This window comes from Larimichthys crocea, chromosome X (assembly GCF_000972845.2).
Source record: "Larimichthys crocea isolate SSNF chromosome X, L_crocea_2.0, whole genome shotgun sequence".
In the NCBI taxonomy this organism is placed as follows: domain Eukaryota; kingdom Metazoa; phylum Chordata; class Actinopteri; family Sciaenidae; genus Larimichthys; species Larimichthys crocea.
The window spans coordinates 17,433,005-17,454,870 of NC_040020.1; the positions used below are offsets into that span (position 1 = coordinate 17,433,005).

General features: G+C 39.7%; 1 protein-coding gene across 1 annotated transcript; it reads left to right on the plus strand.

Annotated features, from left to right (window-relative positions):
• Positions 1 to 4,920: 4,920 nt before the first annotated feature.
• Positions 4,921 to 7,974, plus strand: LOC113746684 (uncharacterized). The gene is made up of 2 exons (XM_027283469.1): positions 4,921 to 5,497; positions 5,974 to 7,974. The coding sequence occupies exons 1-2, from the start codon at positions 5,207 to 5,209 to the stop codon at positions 7,615 to 7,617; spliced, it is 1,935 nt and encodes a 644-aa protein (XP_027139270.1). The 5' UTR covers positions 4,921 to 5,206; the 3' UTR covers positions 7,618 to 7,974.
• The last annotated feature ends 13,892 nt before the right edge of the window (positions 7,975 to 21,866 follow it).

Sequence of the window (21,866 nt, forward strand, 5' to 3'; positions counted from 1 at the left end):
CACTCAGGCTACTGGTACCAATTACGTGTGTTCATGTTACCCAGTTTATAGTGCAGCACACCGAACAAACACACATGTATTCACTGAGAAGATATGTATATTTAACTGATCTCCAAATTCAGCACGCTTAAACCGAATCAACACACACATCAGTTGGTATTTAGGCCAGGACTGGCAACAGGAATCACCATTTAATCTGTGCCTTGTTCATTGGCCTCTCTGTTAATGAATCTCTCTTACAGTAGCTTCCAATTAAAACTCAGAGAAAATGCTACCCACAGGGAACTCAAAATAGTTTCATTTAGAAAACAGAAAAACATGGCAGAACATCTCCTTGTAACATTGTCTTGGTTTGTCCCGTAAGAAGAAAACACAACATAGTCCAACCTTCCACACAATATGCAAAATATGTGGCACAAGGTCAGATCATGACTTTTTTTACTGAACTGCAGTCTTTGTTTAGTGATCTCATGTAACCTTGTTTGTTGCCAGATACGACTGAGTCATTATCCTGAGCAGCACCAACGTCATCCAAGCAATGTACACACAACTATCACATTTATGACAAGATAAGGGTGAATTACCTGACCAACCCGCTGCAGATTTTATTAGCACATCCATTACCAAGCACTCTGCATCATGTTTGACACCCGTCATGCAAAGGGCCTGAGTGATTTCTGTCTCTCAGACAGATTCCTCTTTATTCTTCACATCCACTGCAGAAGATTGTGTGGTGGACTCAGGCTGTTTGAGGGGCAGGGGTGAAATAAAAATAAAAAAGCACACCAGGGTGGGGCACCACCGCAGAAGGTTGTGAGGTATTTAAAGTGCAACTACTTGTAAATGATTTTCATGATACTTGTAAATGTTTTATGTCTGTTTGATCTGCTTATTCAGTCACTGTTTTGTTTTATGTTCTTGCTTGTAAAAAAATTAAAAAAAACAGCTTAGTCAGGCTTAACACCCCAGGGTTCTTAAATGGGCACACTACAGAGCACTTTTTCACATTTTGTGAACACACCACATCAGTATGTTTATAGTTTCTTTATAGTTTATTTGAATTAGCCATTACTACTCACTTTATGCTGATTGTCCATGCATTCGCATGGATGAATTGCCACAATATAAGCAGTGGTCATCTTATTTAAGTACTAGACAACTACATGTTCACAAGATCAGATATTCTTTTCTAATAGAGATAATTCAGCTGTAACATCAGCTCCTATATTTTGCTCCATTATGGTTTGTTTGTAGCCTTGTTGTGGCTAGGCTAGTGCATTTCTCAGAGGAAGATGGACGTCTTTTTTTCACCTAAGTTTTTACACATATAGGCGCTTGCAGACAAGAAAATGAGGAGCGATGGTGGTAAGTGATAGATAGATAGATAGATAGATAGATAGATAGATAGATAGATAGATAGATAGATAGATAGATAGATAGATAGATAGATAGATAGATAGATAGATAGTGCCCATGAGATGAATTGGCACCACTCCAGCTCCAAGTCTACACTCAATAATGCGGTCCATGCCAGTTCCCAAGCCAAATCCCTGTGGAATAAGCACAAGCCTGTGTGTATGTAGTGTGTATGTTAGACTTAGTCAGCCATAAAAATGTGTGTTAGTCCATTCCAACCTAAAGTTTCTGAATGAGTTTTGTTTTGGTGTCACAGAGGAAATAAATTGAGTGAAAACAAGTTCTGACAATGTCGACTTCAGAAACAGATGACCCGATGACGAGGAACTCAGAAACACTAATCTGTATAATTCCAAGAGCCTGACAAGAGTGTGTGATGAGTATTTCATCTCTTTTACCGGATAAACAGCTGCAAACATGAGGACTCTCCTCTCCTTTTTAATTATATATATTGTATATATCATCTCAGTGAACTGCACTGTATGTAAGAGAACTGGACCAAGATGGCTTCCCTTTTGTTCCAACTGCTGTTGGGCGCGTTAAGAAACGTTTCCGCAGTCCCTCACTGGCTGACCAAACACATTATTTTGGTAGATCTAATGACTCAGATTGAAATGAGACAGAAAATAACTTCTGAATGTGACATGGAAATTTTTACATTTTTCGTAATTTTGGGAAAAAGTCTTCTCTTGGCCCAGGCATATTGCATCAACTGCGTTTCCACTGTGGGTTGTATGGCTGCACGTCTCAAAAGTGTATTTAGAATATCACGATCAAAGATGGCAACCCATTCATTTCAATTAGTTACTCGATATGTGTACCCAGGCACTACTCCGGAGCATGGCATATTCTAGTTTCTGAGTCCGCGAGATACCGTTCAGAAACAGTTCGAGGTGTCCTGCCCACAGTTGCACAGACGTTTATTTTGTAATTGTTGTCTTTGGGGAAGATGTTTTTTGGGCTGCAAGCGAGTGGAAAAACTGGAAGCTGAGCGGCCCCGTATCCAGGCTGTATTATATATCCATGCATGTGAATTAGAGACTTTGTTAGCTGACTTCCTGGCAGGAAAGTGATGCAGCTCGTTGAAAAGTCATTTTCTTTTGTTTTTTCATTGATGGGATGACGGTTGAGGTTGTTTGCTTGTTAGAAGCGCTGTCAATCAAATCTGATCAAAGCACACTTACACAGTGTTAAACATAAATTAATAAACATAAATAAAATTTGACAGCAGTTCATAGAATACATAATTTCATCTAAAGGAGGACTGCTGCTCAGTAAACACATTAATGCTGTGAGCTATCAGATGACATTATGATGATATTTAAAATCAACTGCGTCATACTGTTGCAGCACATTTCACACATTTTCACATAGAACATCCACCGTGTGCATTAATATGTAATGGATGCACATTAATACAAAGGGAGAGACTGACTGCAGCCTGTTACCTGTGTGTTGTATGACTGTCACACACCTCAAAGACAGTGGGTGATAAAAATGAAACACAAAGAGAAACAAATGATGGATTGATTGGGGAATTGTGTGTGTGCATGTGTGTGTTTGTGTGTGTGTGTGTGTGTGTGTGTGTGAGAGAGAGAGAGAGAGAGAGAGAGAGAGAGAGAGAGAGAGAGAGACACACACACACACACACACACACAGAAAGTTAAGGAGAGGAAGAGATAGTGTTGCTGACAGCCTGTCAGTTTGCATAGACAACAATGTGACGATGAGGTCTACTCCAATTTGACAGGTTGCCCTACACACACGCACACACACGCAGACACACACGCACACACACACACACTTGTGAACACTCACACACACGCACACACACACACACACGCACACACACACACACACGCACACACACATTTGTGAACACTCACACACACGCACACACACACACACACACATTTGTGAACACACACACACACACACACACACACACACTGCACTATAGAAAGAAAAAATCAAACATAAATTGGATCACATGGCTTCAAGGTGACAGAGGTAGGGTGGAGGACTCTTTTATATTGAGTCTGTGATTTAACTGATTAGTAGGAGAACAGAAAGACTCATATTAAAGGTACAGTGCTACAGTTTCTGCATCAGCTGGTTTTGATTGGATATATTTTGCTGTCAGCTCAGAGCTAACAATTATTTTTAATATAATTTAATCTGCATTGTTTTTTCAGTAATGGATTTGTCTTTATGAAATGTTATGAAGTCTTTTGTGGCTCCAGAGGGAGCTTAAAAACAAAACTCAGACTTCATCATTGTCCGCTACTAACAAAACACACCTAATAATCTCTGACAAGTTGCATTGTGGACAATGGAAGAAATGTAAAAATGTAAAAAAAAAAAAAAAAAGAAAAGAAAAAAAAAGAAAAAATGAATACATTTACATAATTACAGAGGAGACAAACAGTGGTTAATTTTTGCCACCTATCACTGTCTAGGGACCTTTTTTCAAAATATACCATACAAATATACTGTATGTGTAAAGTCTAAGAGCATGCAATCATATTTCAGTTCAGTTTTCAATTCTGAAATATGTCTGTAGTGAACAAAAAAACAAACTGGCTTCTTTTGACACTTATTCCAATATTCCTATTATTTTGACCACATGGAGAGAGAGAGAGAGAGAGAGAGAGAGAGAGAGAGAGAGATGTGTGTGTGTGTGTGTGCAGTGTGTCAGACTTGCAGTCTTCATTCCAAAAATGATTTCAGACCATTCTGTTGTTCTGAATTTATTGTCAAAATAAGCATGGTTTGAAAATAAGATGCAGTTTATTCAGTGCCCTTAAACTTTTTATCTTTGCTGATGGTGTTCATCCACTGAGGCTGAGGTCAATGACAGTATCTGCTGTCACTCGTCATCTCCTCACCAATTTATACCTGATGAGGGAGTGACAAAAATGCAGAAAAATCATCAACAAATAAACTTAACTTTGAGAATTTTAGACAAAGAGGCTGATCCAACTTTGTGTCACTTAGTTTGACATTTTGAAGCTAATTTGTGTTTTTTTTTTCCAGATTGAGATGTGAAGATGGCTACCACTCACTTTTTCTCCTAGACAGGATGACTCAACAGGCAATTAGCATAGCTTTAGCACAAAGACAGGCACCTATAAAGCTCATTATCAATAGATCACATCTGTGTGTGTGTGATCTGTGCACAACCAAAAATGTCACAATGAAATGTATGCTTCTGGCTCAAATTATTTCCTGGTGAGACTTTTGCTAGTTGTCTGCAGATTTGAAGAAGTCACTGCACCCGGCCAAGAGTACAGCACTTTTTAACTTTGGACAGAGCAAAGCTAGCTGTTTCCCCCTGCTTACAGTCTTTAAGCTAAGCTAAGCTAAGCTGATCAGCTGCTTGCTGTGGATGTAAAGATGCAGAAAGGTGATGCAAGAACAGCACAGTGATCAGGAACTAGAGTTGCCAACTGTTCCGTAAAATACGGATTTGTTACGTATTTGGTTTATAAAATCCGTATTCCGTATTAAGTACGCACGGAACGCACATTGTTCCGTATTTCTGCCATAGACGGGGCTATCTTTGTTTCTGCCGATGGGGTAGCCTGGTAGCCTACATGGTAGCCTATTAAAATTACACATTTATCTGTAAGAGCCTAGGACAAATAAATACCTCCTCTCTGAGTCGGCCAGCCAGCCAGGCCTCTGTCTACTGGCACACACACCATCAAACCAAAATGCGCTATTTTAATTGGCCGTCATTTACCTCGAGCAACGGAGAGGAAGCTATGATGATGGAAGATTCACAAGCATGGCAGAAAACGAAGAACGAGATGTGCGGGCGAAGAAACGAAGATTACAAAAATATAGAAAAGAATGGGAAAGGGAATATTCATGGGTAGAGTGTGTACGAGGTAATGATTTTAAGGCAAACTGCACAGTGTGCCGCCGTGTGTTCACCATTGGACACGGCGGAGTTTGTGACCTTAAGCAGCACGCATCCGGCGAAAGTCATAAGAGGAACGAGAGAGCGCGGAGGACTCAGGCAGATCAAGTCCTTTCAAAGTTTCTGGTGCGTCAGGCATCACCAGAAGCAGATTTGGTACGTATAATAATTATTCCTTCCAATGATTGAAAGTAGCCTATACTGTACATCGACATGGAAAACTTATTTTGAAAGTGAAACTGTATGGGAGTGCCCTGCTGTGACAGCGCAGTAGCCAGTAGCCTAGACCAAGACTGGATGGATGTGCAGGGATGTCAAACATTAGGCCCAAGGACTCACTGCTCACATAATTTCAGGCAGCCCTATTTGAAAGAAGTAAAAAAAAAAAAAATAATTAAAAAAAGAGTTGTAACTTTGTGAGCTACTTGAAATATGTAAACAGCTACTAATGAGTAGAGGTTTGAGAATAGGATTTTATTTGTTCATTTGATTTTTTTTCCCCCATTAGCCCTATTAAATCACACAGGCACACACTAACATACAAATAACTCAATTAGTCACAGATAATTCAGAGTCTAATAGTAAAGCACACATATTCAATTTATTTATATATATAATTTTTGTTTCTACAGGTGACTGCTGCTGAGGTAGCACATGTCTATCATACAGTGAAGCACAGTATAAGTTACAACAGCTCTGACTGTGCACTTAAGCTCTGTCAACGAACACTGAATGATTCCAACATCGTCAAGAAGATGTCTTGTGGGAGGACAAAAGCTGAGGCGCTGGTCACTGATGTCCTTGCTCCAAAGGCAGTAGAGGAGGTGATCAAGAAACTAAAAATGCCTCAGAATCCTCTGCCATTCTCTATACAAACTGATGCCTCTAATAAAGGCAATCGCAAGATGTTCCCCTTGGCTGTGCAATTTTTCAGGGCAGACACTGGGATCACCCACAAATTGGTTGACTTTGTTGAAAGTGCCGATGAATCTGCTAATGGAATACTGTCCACAATTCAACGTTCACTTGAAAATCTAGGTCTTTCATTAGACAATGTCTCTGCATTTAGTGCAGACAATACAAATGTCAATTATGGCATCCACAATTCCGTATATTCCAAACTGAAACAGTGCAATGCTAACATTTTACGAGGCAATTGCCATGCACACATTGTGCACAACACAGTAAAGCATGCCTTGGATAAGCTCTCCATTGACATAGAAAACATTGTCCTTAAAGTGTATAGCTTTTTTTCCATATCGGCAAAGAGGAGAGAGTCACTGAAGGACTTTTGTGAATTCTGTGATGTTGAGTTTCATGATATCTTGCGACATGTGGTGACTAGATGGCTGTCTCTCAACCCTGCAGTCACCCGTCTTCTCCAGAACTGGATTCCTCTCAAGTCCTATCTCGTCAGTATTGGTGGAGATTGTCCAAGACACCTCAGAACACTACTGAGATTAGCAGAAGATGCTGATGAAGTTAAAGAGGATGACCCTGACATCGTGGAGGTGTATCTCCTCTTCTGCAACAACATCCTCTCTGTCTTTGAGGCGGTGGTTAAAAAGCTGGAGAGTAATGATACCACATCAGTTGAGCTCTATGCCATCATGTTGTCCTTTCTCAGACAGCTGGCTAAGAGAAGAGATGATGAATTCTATGGCTACCTGACAAGACAAAAGCTGCAGCAGCTCTCACCATCTGATGCAGATGTGGCCAGAGAGGAGTTCACAGCCTTCCTCAACACAGCCATATCCTACATAGAGAAGTGGTTTGATTTTTCACAGGATAACTGGCTCTTTCACATTCAGCCCCTCTCTCTGTCATCTGGCAGCATCTCCTATGATGACATGGTTAAGGTCTCTGAACGGCTTCACCTGATTGGCAGGATCAACATGGATGCACTCTATGATGAGTGTGTTACTGCCAACTCTGTTCTTGAGCATCTCACAAAGCATGAGGACTGGGTGTCCAAGGGAACAGCTGAGCGATGGATGGCAGTTCTCCAGCAAGTGGAAATTCCAAACATCCTGGCAGTTGTGTCCTTTGTACTAAGCATCCCATCTTCAACTGGCTATGTGGAAAGGGTCTTCTCCTTAATGAAGAATAAATGGTCTGACGTGCGTAACAGATGTTCAGTTGAACTAATGAAGAGTGAGCTGATGATCACTCTGAATTATGAATTGTCTTGCACAGATTTTTACACTGCAGTGGTGAAGGATAAACAACTACTTGCTACAGCAAGAGATCAAAGAAAGTACAAGTGGAAAAAATAGGCTTTATGGAAGTATATGTGCAGTGGTACTCAAATAGCAAATAGCCAACAGTAAAATAGTAATTAAGTGTCCAAAAAAACAACAATGTCCAACCTTGATGTTAAAAAAAAGTCAAGCTCAAATGCATTTTTTTTTATTTCATGTCTTATGGCCAACACAAAACTGCACAGATCATTTAGTTTACCTTTGCAGAATGCATTATCTGTCAGTTGTTTTGTCAGTTTGCTGTTTAAGGAGACATGGAATGCTATTATTGTACCTTATTCTCTGGTAATGCAATGTTCAGCCTTGATGGTAAAAAATGTAAGCTCAAAAGCAACTTTCTGATTTAATTTCATTTCATATGGCCAACACAGATCTCTATTAGGTAACGGAATGTGTTCATCCTTTATGTTAAAAATATAGGCTAAGCTCAAAACTTTTTTTTAATTTTATTTAATTTCATATGGCCAACACAGATCTCCAGGTACTGGAATGTGTTCATCCTTTATGTTAAAAAATACAAGCTCAGTGTTCTCAGGGGACATGGAATGGAATGCAATTCTCTGATATGTTAATAAATTGATTGATGTTAATAAAAAAAACACATTTGCTATTACTATAGCTTTACTAGCTTTTATTCATGTCCGCTGTGATGTCCACAGCCTTACTGCGCCAAAATGCCGTGCACCCCCGTTCCTTATTTTCAGATCTGAAAGTTGGCAACCCTATCAGGAACTGAATAGCAGGCTGGTGTTATTAGGTTAGAAAAAGAGCTTTGTGATGCAACATGAATGCATACAGCAGGCTGAGGAGGAGAAGTCTGAGCCTTGTAACGTGTGTCCTCTACATGACTTATTGTATAAGGTTAAAGGATCCTATAGGAAGAGGCCGCGAAGGACGTCATGCTAAAATTAGATTACTACTCATATTGCAGACATGTAGACAATAAGACACGTAGATATTCAGCAGAAAAGTTGTAATATGTATTCTCGTAATTAAGTTACCAGGTAAAGGATCATCAATAATTAGAAACCTAAAATGTCCAAATTAGAACAAAATAGAAAGAAGCTGAAGAGATATTCGAAACCCTTTTATAATGAAAAAGCTGTGCTATCATCTCTGCCGGGAAGCTGAGGCGAAAAAGAAAAAAAAAATCCAAGCTATTAAAAAGATGTCATCACATATCAAAGACTTCACATTCAAAAGGCCAAACTGGCTCCAGTAGGTGCAAGAAGCAGGGTGGACACAATCCCAGTTTATCCAAAATCATGTGGCTGGCTGCTAATACTGAGCAGACTGGCCAGTAAAGTAATCCATTTTAACATTTATAGAGCAATTTGTGTGTCGTATATTACAGGGCTATTTATTATGACACTACACACACACACACACGTGCGCGGGCACACACACACACACACACGCACAAAACGCCTGAATGGTCTAATGCAATGACACAGAGAGATTGATTCAGGCTTCTAAACAGGCCACATCCCTTCATATCAAATAATCTTCTCTTCTCTTCTCTTCTCTTCTCTTCTCTTCTCTTCTCTCCTTACACATGTAGAAAATTTGTTCTAACAGTTATTTCTTAAAAACCAGCGATCTTTGGTTGCCCCACTGAAATGCAATGAATGTGTGTTTGTGTTTGCTCGCATGTTCGTCACCACTCCAGTCTCTCTTGTTATAATAGCACAGGCATAAAACAAGGAAAAACAGACAGACAGACAGACAGACAGACTGACTGACTAAGAGAGAGACAGAGGGAAAAAAAAGGAGAAAAACAGAGAGAGAGTCCAAACGGGGAGAAATGGAGCGCAGCACATCAATCATTAGGATGATTATTATGGCAGTTGTCATGGCAACATTCTCCCATCCCCCCTCTCCCTCCTCTCCTCTCCCTCCCTCTCTTTCTCTTTCTCCCTCAAATCAATTGAAATGCACTTAAATGCCACGGTAGGTAGGCATAGTGAAAAATACTGCAAGTGTTTTTTAATATATGAAGTGAGAGAAGAAGAAGAAGAAAGCACATTATAAAACCAACCGGCTAAAACGAAAGCCATTTCACATTATTTATTTAAGGTGCCATATTTTAGTTTCATACTATCATAGTTGAGTTTCATTTGCCTAAATCATTATTTTGGTATGATTACCACAAACAGATAAAACAGCTGTAAACCTTTAATGACCAACACAGTATGTGTGACCATATTTCACCACGTCAGAGCGAGAAAAATCTGCTGGGTCGTGTTATGATGACACACAGCAGGAAGAGGGAGCTGTTCTCGCAGCACAGCCGAAGTCTAAATCCTTCAGTGTTTCTGGTGATGACAGATGGTGGAAGGACTGAGGGTTTATGGGAAATATGCACCTATCTCTAAGAAGTCTCTAAGAAGGATTTGAGAAACAGGAAGAGACCCCATCCATCCATCTGTTGGAGATCTGTTGATGGCAATGTGGAGACACTAGTGCACCAGTGTTACACCTGCGTGTCCTTATGGGTAATTCAGCACCTTGGTGTCATTTATGTTGCTCTGATGACAATTTATTCATCAAGTTCATGTATGAAATCTGGGAACACTACGACATCAAGACACACGAGCAGACAGGATGTAATCAAACCCGTGTCATGTATTTAGGTGCAAAAACTTTCAGTTTTAGTTGCATGCATAAATTGGTTTGGCAAAATCACATGGAGAAAATGGAGCAATGGGGCATCTTGAAAAGTTTAGATGAACTTCTTCTACAGCTGAAATAAAATGTAAATATTGATGATGTTTGCATTATTTTACGTTATTGTTTTGAATCATTTATAAATGCCTGTGGAAATCAGACATTTGTGACAATAATATGAAAGTTTAGCAATTGAAATGTTATAATTATTAGAATATTTAGAAGTCAGTAGAAGTTATATGATCATTAAATTGACAAGAGAAAGTCATAATCAATAAATCAAAGACATTTTAACCCTTTAACACACATGAGGAGACTGCTGTTGATGATGAGACTTTTTCAGTGTGTTTAAATTATAATTTCAAGAATTAAAACAAAAACATGTTGAGCTCCCTGTGAATAAAAGTCTCCCAGTAGTGACAGCAGTTGGACCATCACAGTGCTCTTACTCTGCTCTCAGTGAAGATTTGAATTATCCAAATGTAGAAAGACAAAACAGAGTCACCAGAAAGAACCAGGTAAGTCTGTATAAGACAAAGTATTACTAAATGTAGCTTGGAGCTTTGCTTCAACACTGGCTCCATCTTTTCTTTCCTTTGTTGGTCAGATGTTATTACAGACAAATATCTAATGGACATTTCCCCCGCTGCAAATATAAAGTGTCTGGAAGATTCAAAAACGCTGCATGAATCTGACTCTTGCTTTAGTCCCATCAAGACTATTTCTTGACTTCATTTTCTCAGTCCTGTCCTGTCAAATGAATAAGAAAAAGACATTATGGAATAAATGGATTGGCTCCAGCCCTCCTCTGGTGAGGATAAGCAGTTATGGGATTAATGAATTATGAAATGAATAATCAAATGAATACCTATAATTTGTGAATGTGATAATAATAGCATTTTAGAGCATTTTAGCCGGTTAGCATGGAAGCCTCAATGTGTCTCGGCAGTTGATTCAGAATTACTTTGACAGTGTGGTCGCTTTTGCTAACATCAGTTAACTGGCTGCATGAGGCAACCAAGAACCAACCTGTAAAATGCTGTGAAGTGAAGGTAACACAAGAAGTGCCAAAACTGCAGTTCCTCAAACGTCCACTTGAGGCTGGATCCACAAGTGAGTCAGTCTCCATAAGTCCCCATGTTCAAATGTCCAACTTCACAGCAGAAATAAACATGTTTACAGCCTGGTACAAAAAACAGTTTTGGTCTCTGTAGCTAATTTCCCCGTTCATGACAACTGTACTGAGGGAGATTTTTAATTTTTAATTCACCCGTTCAAATTATATTAATGCTTAAAGTTATGCAGAAATAAGAGCGTGGCCCTTTAATTGAGATGGGTGCTGATAGAGATGGCTTGTATTCTAAAGTGCAGATAACATGTCATAATGATGAATTTTAATCATTTCTACAACTCACAGTGTTGGTTCATTTGCATATTTCACATCATCTTTTTATGTGATTCTTTCTTTCTTTTGTATGAATTTCATATTAAACACTATCCATTAAAAATAGGCTCTTATTTACTGATCATGTGACACGTCTGTGATGTATTAGCAGGTTGGATGTAAGTCAACATGCGGAGGCCTCGTCCTACATTTGACATGTGAGGCATGACATCCAGCTAAATTTGCCTCAATTGATAGCACTTAAATCACATTTTCTGGTGTCACGTCATTATACCTAGCTATTATTATCATGATTATTATTACAGTGGCTGTGGGAAAATGTGCATCATCAAGATGTCAATTTCACTTTTGTCAGAGGTCTCCTAATTTGATCTGTTTCAAATGGGCTCAACAGATAAAACATGGTAAGCACATCACATCAGTGCATTAGTCTAATTTTTCACTCAACATCCTTCCACGTCCATCTTTATCATCACAACCTTTATTTAACATCAAACCCACTGTTCTTATGTTGAAACACGCAGACAGGCTAGATTCATATTTGAAGCACCAGTGTGTTGGATTTGATGATCTAGTGGTGTAGTTGCTGATTGTCAAAAAAAAAAAAAACTTTCCATATACAGCCAGTGTTTAATTTGTCTGTTTTGGGCTGCTGTAGAAACATCTATGGAAGAGGACCTGCAGGGTCTGTAGTTATAAAAGGATCATTGAAAGGAAACAAAAAGATGCAGATTCTTATTTTCTTATTGTCAAACACATTGTCATGAATATTATATTCTGTAAACAGAGCTGTCTAAATCTGACACACTGGACCTTTAAAATCACTTCATGACACAGCTGCTGAAAGGAATGATGGGATGAAAATCAGCTTTGTTCTCGTTGGCCCCTGCCCCTCTCTCTCTCTCTCTCTCTCTCTCTCTCTCTCTCTCTCCTCTCCCTCTCTCCATCGAGTATTTTCCATTTTCTCAGACATGAGAGGATCAATGCAGGCTGATGGGAACATGTAATGACCTGATTAGCAAGCATGTGTGTTATTTCAACATTCTCAGTGCAGTGCAGTTTAGAAAAACTGTGAGGTTGCCCTTGTCAAGCCCAGATCAGATGTATGAAACTATGAACCAATGAGAGTGTGTTAGAGTGAAGATGTGTTTTATTGTCGCACTTCACACGATTTAAGGGAAATTATTTTCTCTTGCGTAGTGTGTAGCAAATATTTGGGGGTTTATTTTTTCAGATTTCTGTCCGGCATGGTACAAGTCGGGGGAATGGAAGTTTGTCTGTACTGTTTGCAGTAATAAACAAATACATTTTAAAAATTGAATCAGCGTTTCCAACAGTGTCCCCATAAATCTGTATAACCCACAGAACACCCTATCAACAGATTTCATAGGAACTATTTTCTTTGGTAGAAAAGAGCTCCACTGATGACAGTTGACAGTGAGTAACCATTAACCTCCACTGTACTGGCACAGCAAAAACTATCTGCATGGCGAGTTGCCAGAGAGGTAAGTAGATGAACTAACACTTTAATGCACCTGCAGGACAGAAGGTCCTTCATCTGAGTCTTCTAAACAATTATATCCTCAGTTATCACTCGGCCTTCATCATAGAACAAATTAATAAGTAATAGAAGACACCGGGATGAACACAAAAAGGCTTTAGAGCTGCATTATTAATATTTTATTTCTGTGAGGTTTGGCTAAATAACACAAAGAAGGATTCTAAGGCTCAAAAACAGCTTCAAGAAAAATGTATTGCAGGACTGTTGTATGACACTGTGAGTGTAATTGTCACTCTCCTTTAAGATCTGTTTTGGTCTCCACCAACTCCTGACAAGTATTAACAAACCTCTCAGGTCAACGAGTGCAGACCACAATCCCTTTGGACGCAAATGGATAGACCTTCAACCATTCACAGCAACGAAACATGTGACTGTTAAAATCTGGACCAGTGAGGCTCTTCTGTCAATCATAATGTAGTACCCACCCCATTTTAAATGATAGGTTGTAATTGGCCCGAGTGGATCCAAGGCTGGTGGTATTGTGTTTGAATGGAAAGCTTCATCTGCCAGAGCAAATGAAACAAGAGCTTGCAGATCCATCTGGTTTCTGGAAGAATATATCTGCCTTCATTCAAATTTTATATTATTATTGTTATGCCTTTGTTTCATATAGAGATGACAGGAAATGCAGGCAGGGGGGGATGATGACAAACAACAAACCCAATGTGATCCGATGCCCCACCATGTTCTCTAGCTAGTTGCTAACTGTGTGCTGTTAGTGTTGGGGTTGATCAGTACGTTTTTACTGCTGGAAACAGTGTTAATAGAAGCAGAGCAGTGAGCCAGAAAACCAAAACAATGAGCTAAAATAGCCTAAAATGCTCTGAGGGAAACATTAGTGACAATTCTCTGTTGTTTTATGCCTTTCACAGTAATTTGATCCATTGTTAACATAAAAATTTTGACCAGTGCAGCTTCGACCAGAAGGTTTGGTGCTGCTGCTGAGTGTGTGCTGCTGGGCGTGGCCTTCTTACATGCCGAATCACCACCACATCGCTCCCATCATCTAATCACCCTGCATGGGATAAAAAATCTTCCAGACGCCACCGAATTGTTCAGTCTCCCAAGTAGTGCTGACACTAAGGCCTAACTCTTTTTTTTTCTTGGTCTTTTGTGAACACCCTGTTCCTAACCTTGTTTTTTATCTGCCTATGTACCACGTCCAACCCACCCCTTCATCACACACCCCCAGTGTCCCTGTTCTCATAGATGATTATACCTGTTTGCATGTTGCGTCCACAACCGTTCATTAAAACAACTCCAGCGTTGTCCCCTCCCTAATTAGAACTGCTGAGATGCCCTTGAGCAAGTCAGTTCATCTGAAACCTCGTGCTGCCTGGTGGCCAACAGATAACACTGTGGTTGTGGTGGGCTGCTTTCATGTGTGAATACGTGTGAACGAAGCAGCCTGCTTAAAAAAAATCTTCAAACAGTTTCTATTTCAGCATATTATGAAATCATGAATCTTTTAATCAAACACATGTATGAATGCTAATGAGTACATGTTCATGATGGGACATGTGAAGCAGGTGGGAGGCCGCTGAGTCAAACAGAAATGTTCTGCAGCGTTCTGTGTGCAGCAGACTCAACTACAAAATCGTAAAATGCCTTGATGGATGACATTTAGCTAAGTTCACGTTGATGGGGGGGATCTCTCTCTCTCTGTCTCTCTGTCTCTCTGTCTGTCTCTCTCTCTCTGTCTCTCTGTCTGTCTGTCTGTCTGTCTGTCTGTCTGTCTGTCTGTCTGTCTGTCTCTGTCTCTCTCTCTTCCTGTCTCTATCTGTCTGTCTGTCTCTCTGTATTTTCTGGGTCTTTGCTCTGACACAATTACACTTCAGCTCCTATCAGCTCCGTGGATGCTCCACTGCACCCCAGGAATGGACACACACAAACACACACAGACACACACACACACACACACACACACACACACACACACACACTACAGAGTCACTCTCTCTCTTTTTTTGCTCGACTTACAGGGGTCGAATTTATTTATTTTCATGTTTATTATTTGATGTTTTTTTTTTTAATTCATCATTCGTTCAACTGAAATTAGATTTAAAATGAATGAAACTAAACTTTAATTATCTGTAAAGGTAAATGAATATGCCGTCATGACCCGATAGATCATTGCCATCCATACAGGCTGTCAGGTCTCATATGTTAACAGTTATGATGCAGACATATCATGAGCTGAAGTCATATTTATGCCCTGTGATATACTGCCGACTTATCCAGGGTGTACCTGCCTCTTTCCCAAAGTTAGCTGGAATAGGCTCCAGCCCCATCGTGACCCTGATGAGGATAAGTGGTTACAGAAAATGGATGGAAGTCATATTTAGCTCATAGACTCATAAATCGTAGATTGTGATGCAGCAACTCACAGGTTCTGAAAGGTTCTGAAAAGCTCATCCTTTCTCCAGACTCCTCCCTTTCACACCTTCTCCTTGCTCCTGTAAGTTAATTCTGTGATCAGTTTTTGCTCAGTTCAGTCTGACCAGGCTGAGTTATCATCCATCTCATCCACCCTTGTCTCTGTATTGAATTAATGTGCAGTCATGCCTCTCAAATTCCCTTCATGTTCAGTGTGAACACAGCAGGGTGGATGGGCAATCAAAGTATTTGACTTTGACTTGCAGACCTGTTTCCTACCAACAGTCAGTGTTTGACATTTTGGGTTTTTCCCCTAACCTTCAACTTATTTTAGTTTTTTTGCTTAAATTGTAACCATATCGAGGTTGAACGTGATTATTTATCTGATTTGGGTCACAACATGCAGGTCACTTGATATATTTAGTTTAGAGAAAATGCAGGTATCAACCACATCACACCAGTTGCTCCCTCTGGCTCAGTCCTGGTACCAGAATGCAGTTTTATCTTTGTCTGTAGGAGGATTTCACATTCACAAATAATCAAGGATTGGTATTTAAAAATGAATTTTCAAAACTACTACCTGCCTGTCAGCTCTGGTTAGTTAACATAACATATAAAATTCCACAGAGAAACGTCAGGTTGTAGCAACGATAATTACACAAATCCACTGCATAGAACATCTCATCTTACTTTTGGTGCCTCTTTAGCAGCAATTGTTAAAATAATTTCTCACACACACCTAGTGTTTAACCACACCTGTAGCTCATGATAGAGCTTCCAGTAGTTCTTCCTAGAACACTGATTGGTCCAAACTGCTGTGGTTGGACAAAATGGCAGAGCTTGAAGCAAAATGGATCCTCGTGTGATCCTAGCTGCTGCGCAGTGTTGACACAAATACACAAACACAGGAACAATGGAAGATAAAAATTGAAGATTGTTTGGGCATTCCTACAGCACGACGGTGAGAAGACTCCGGATGCTCCATGTCGCACAAGTGACATGACAATTCTCTTTGACCAATCAGTGGTCTGCAGTGTTTCCATTCCACTGCTTCATCTTGGCTCCGCTTGGAACCTCAACCAAAAGAAGTACCAGGTATCAGGAACCAACCACAACATTTGGAGCTTTAAGTGGAGTTTCAGGAGCTGGACCACACCTCAACCATGCCATTTCTGACAGTCCTATAAATACCCTCCTAACCCTCCGGTCCCCTTCCCCACACCACAGCACTATCTGAAGAAGTACAAGATATCATACTTCACTCACAATCTTTAATTTAGTCAATAAATCATTTAAACGTGTCTGCTGATGGTGTGGTTCATGCTAGTGAAATGACAAAAGAAGACCAGAAAAGAACGGCTCCAAACAAGTTGTACCATGTGGAGGAAGTGAGGCATAAGCCAATCGATAAATGGAGGAATAATCTGCACTGATTCTGCAGGTTGTAAAATTACCAACAAAAGTAAGACCATTTTTAAAAAGCAGCTTTCCTCCAAGTGGTCTCACTTGGGTGCTTTTTTGAGTTGAAGCATCAGTAATGTTCTGCACCTTATCTGGCCACCTACTCAAGACACATCATGCACTTTGACGCCACACAGGAAACTTCATTTGAACTTTGTTTGAACTGATCATATTCTTTCAAACCTTCAGCTTTACTCTGCACGTCGATCAGTTAACTGAAACTTTAAATAGTTCTTTTATTAAAGCAGCCAGTTGGGTCACTGCAGAACTTCTCGGTCCTTCTTGAGCCCCAACTCACAGTGTTTGGACGTAGATTACTAGAGGTTCACAGCAATCGACATTTGGAAACATCTGTCTCATGCGGCCACATCACAATAATCCTCTGTGGGAATCTAACCAAAACCATTCATTTATGACATTATGACAGATAACTGCAAAACAGCTATAATCACCCCACGTTAAAGCAGGGTGTGTCCTCCTCCACATCTCATTCTCTATCTTCTCCCACACGCACTCTCTATCTCGACCTCATCTTCCTCCTCATCCCTCACGATCGTTTGTGCTATGGTCGCGCAGGAGTTAATGATGTCTGTGCTAATGTGATCTAGGCCAAGGGCACAATGGACACGCACCCACACGCATGCACGCATACACACCTACACTCACACGGAAGGTCAATGGAGCGAGAGGGTCAGACAGATGGTCAAGTTAACAAACAGCAGGAGAATGTGCACACACACAAGATATGTGATTTATTAAAAAAAAAAAAAACGTTAGTGTTCAACGTGATCCTGAGTCAGATCCTGGCTTTAAACTAAACAAACACAGGTAATAATTCTAATCCTGAACTTCTCAGATGTTCATCATCTCATCCATCCATCATCTTTATATCTTTGTGAGGTTATTTGGTTATTAAAAAGCCACAGAAACACACATCATGACAGCGTTTGGGTTTTTTTCTTAAGAGGTTCAGACCCTCGTAACCTTACGTCCTCCCTGTCCTCTTATCATCCATCAATCCATCTGGTCATTAATCAACCAGTTATTATGGAAATGAGCAACTGTCTCACAGAGACTTAAAAATCCCACATAGAAGACACACACACACCCATACAAACAATATTTTCTATTTCCATGCACAGCACATAATATATTGCAGCTTTTATCTATCTTACTTATATACACCGATTCTTGTCAGATGTTACATATCGTATACATTTGGCCTTGTGATGTGTACATTGACAGACTCTTTGTGGAGAGGACCTTGAGTGATATGATTCAGTGAAATGTACGAATAAAGATGGAGGATGAGGTACTTACCTGTTTCCAGTCATCGGAGAAGCACGCACACTAGCAGCAAGGAAACGACACGTGACTCAAGAAAGGTCTGAGACCACTTTGATGTGCACCGGAAATAACTGACATTTACACTTGCACAGTTTCCCACTCACTTCAGTGAAAAACCTATCTGAAGGTTTAACACTTAAAGGTGAAGCATGTAGAATCAGGTCTCACATTCAAACACTTCGCCTGGCTATTTGTTGAAGTTTACATCTACTGACTTCTTTCAAGAGTCAAAATCTGATGTGGAACCGAATGTCTCTGTACAGTAAGAAGACAAAACAACAGCAGTACAAATGTAAATCTTGGATGCTCCACTTTGTGTTATGATGCTGTTAAGTCCAGACAGACTGTCCCAGATCAGAGGGACATCCTGCTCTGATGTGGCAGAGGACCAGAGATGCTGCTCCAGATCCAGATCCAGATCCAGAATACATAAATCTCTACTGTCCTGTCACTGACTTCTTTCATGTCATTACAGCGCCACCTGCTGGTCTTTATAAAAACTGTCACAATGCTTTGAGAGGATGCTGCAGTGATTGTGTATGATACTGCCATAAAGTTTGTGCACAGGATAATAAAAAATGTGGAAAGCTGTGTTGCTCTACTTCCCATAATGCACTTCGATAGTGTATCTCTATCCTTGTCTTCCTTCATGTGCATGCCCTTCAGAGTCTTTGACTCCAGTTCATAACACAGACTTCTGCTGGATTTGATGTCACAGGCTGAGCAGGACATGTGTGTGTTTTGACAAATCTTTCCAACAGCAGAGGGCAGCACAGTTACACAGTGACACACTTGTTTTATTTACATCATTTACTACACATTGTTGTTACTGTGTAGTTATATTTTTATGTCATATACTATATCATAGTATCCTCTTTTTATTATACAGTATATATGTGTGTTGTTGCTGTATAGTGTGTATGTTACATACCGCATATAGCATTTATATTTACTGTATATGTATCTCTCTCTCTCTTAATATATATATATTATATAAGATTTTTATATCTATATATATATATATTACATATATCTATATTATATTAATACTATATATATATATATTTAATATTATATCTATATTGTGTGCCATTGTATTTATTATATTATATTATAAAGATTAATTACAACAGGAACGTATATTTAACTGACATCATCTGTATTCATAAACAGAATGAATGGTTTCATACCAAATGAATCCATATTCCATGCAGACAGACTGAACCTACAGATGACATATCTGTTGTTTTTATTGACACACACACACACACACACACACACACACACACACACACACACACACACACACATCTCTCTCTCTCTCTCTCTCTCTCCATGTGGTCACAATAATAGGAATATTGGAACACACACACAGCTTGTCAGTACAACAATGAAAGATCAAAACAATATCTGAGATAGTCAATAACTCATTTTCATTGTTGCTGGCATGTTTCATCATGTAAACATGTTTTGTTGTAGTCATCAACAGTATATAGCACTGATCTGTGGTAAACAGGCGTTCTGCTGTTACCTTCAATAAGAGCAATGGCAGAGGCGTTCACATAACTCAGCTCATCTCATTACGCACCACATAAACAAAGGGCTGAGTCTTTACTGCAGCAGCACAGGTTTGATTCCAGCCTGTGGCCCTTTGCTGCACGCCATCCCCTCTCTGTACCTGCTCCTGTCTCTCCAGTCCTCGGTTTCTTCATTGACATTTTACCAACATTTTTGTACATTCAGGCAAAACCCTTGAAATTTTTAATCCATATGAGATCGGAGGCCAGATCCACTAACTCAGGTTTTCAACCACAGGATGTGATGTCAGGGAAAAGAGGAAACACAAGAGAACAACTCAAATGCAGACTCAAGAGGTGGAACTGGATCAACTGTCTATTAGCAAAAAGTGAATGTAAAAGTTGCTGGACTGAGGCAGACACAGTTCAAAACCAGGTAAGGCAGTCCAAACAAGCAAATCAAAGAACAGGACATATTCAAAGACCTAAAGGCAGGCAAGGTTCAAGAAGCCGACAGTCCAAACGACACTGGGAAAGAAAAGACGAGGAACGAGTGAAACGCTTGAACATAGAATGAAGACAAACTGACGCTGAGAGCAAAGAACACACAGACTGAACACAAACCAGCAGAGCAACGAGACGTACACGTGTTAAAAGACCATCAAAGCTGGCCGGAAACCCAACAATAGGAGAGGAAAGCGTTACAAAATAAAACAGGAAACACTAAACAAGAAATTCAAAACCATGACACACAATGCCAGAGGGTGATTCCAAAGCACAACATAAGTTGGCAGTGTGTATTTGTAGATAAAAAGAAAAGAAGTTGTTGTAAAGAGAGACGCATGGTCACAAAAACGTCACGCTGGCCAGGAGGTGTGCCCAAAAACAGGCTTTTATTCTCTTATCAAACAAAGGAGGTCTTTTAACAAAGACAAGAGGGGTGCTGATCTTCCCAGAGCATACAAAAAACTAACCCCACCAAAAACTATATATATATATATCTCCAGTTCAAATCAGCGTAGATCTGTGAAAGGGAGAACGGACACGATTAACAGAAAAACATAATTTCCTTGATTTGTTTGTCCCAACAAATACATATTAAATTCTGCAATATAAACTAAAAAATATACAGTACATTCAGAACTAATTAACGAAATGTACAACATGGACAATTGAACTTACTGTAACTAACTGAAATATTTCCACCCATTCCATCTTCCAATCAAAACCTCTACACCTATGCCCAGAAGCACAGAGGATTGCAAACAGGTGACAAACCACACTGTCTTTGCACTGTAACTCATTTCAATGTTTTTAGGAGTACATTTAACTAATATGACTATGCTTTCTTTAGCATCCAACATAGCAAATCAGTTAAACAATTAGAATTGTATAGAGCAAACAGTGAGAGAGTTAGCACTTCCTCACAGAAGTATTCTTGGACAGTCATAAATCCATTTTGTAGCAGTAGCAGTACATTTCTGATTAATTATGCAAAGTAATACTGTCTCACTCCACATTAACAAGCAGTACACGAGAACAATATGATATCTGTCTACTTTGTCTTATCTTAATCTTAAGTGTTTCATTACAGTCTTCTACTGGTCTCAGGTGTCATCTGCTTTGTTTCAAAAGAGGATTCAGCAGTAAAACAGACAAACACCAGCCTGCAGAGTCCTGACACAGAACAACCACACCTTCATGCATCTCTCACAATTTCGGCTTCAAATATTTGAACAAGCCTCAGGTGAGTTTGAACTTCCTCAGCCTGACAAAGCTGAAGATAATCCTCCGTATTTACTCAGAAGATATGGAAGGTGTTCTTCTATTGTTTTCTTTTTGTCAAGTAATTCCATGAAAGACTAAAGCAACAAGGGATCAGTCTCTGTCTCCATACTTTGACTTTCCGATACTGTACATGGCCCCAAGC

Bases quoted from the DNA above. Each gene is read 5' to 3' on its own strand.
- LOC113746684 (XM_027283469.1), top strand. From the start codon at position 5,207: ATGGCAGAAAACGAAGAACGAGATGTGCGGGCGAAGAAACGAAGATTA. The intron at 5,498-5,973 runs GTACGTATAATA...TTGTTTCTACAG, and splicing joins CATCACCAGAAGCAGATTTG to GTGACTGCTGCTGAGGTAGC.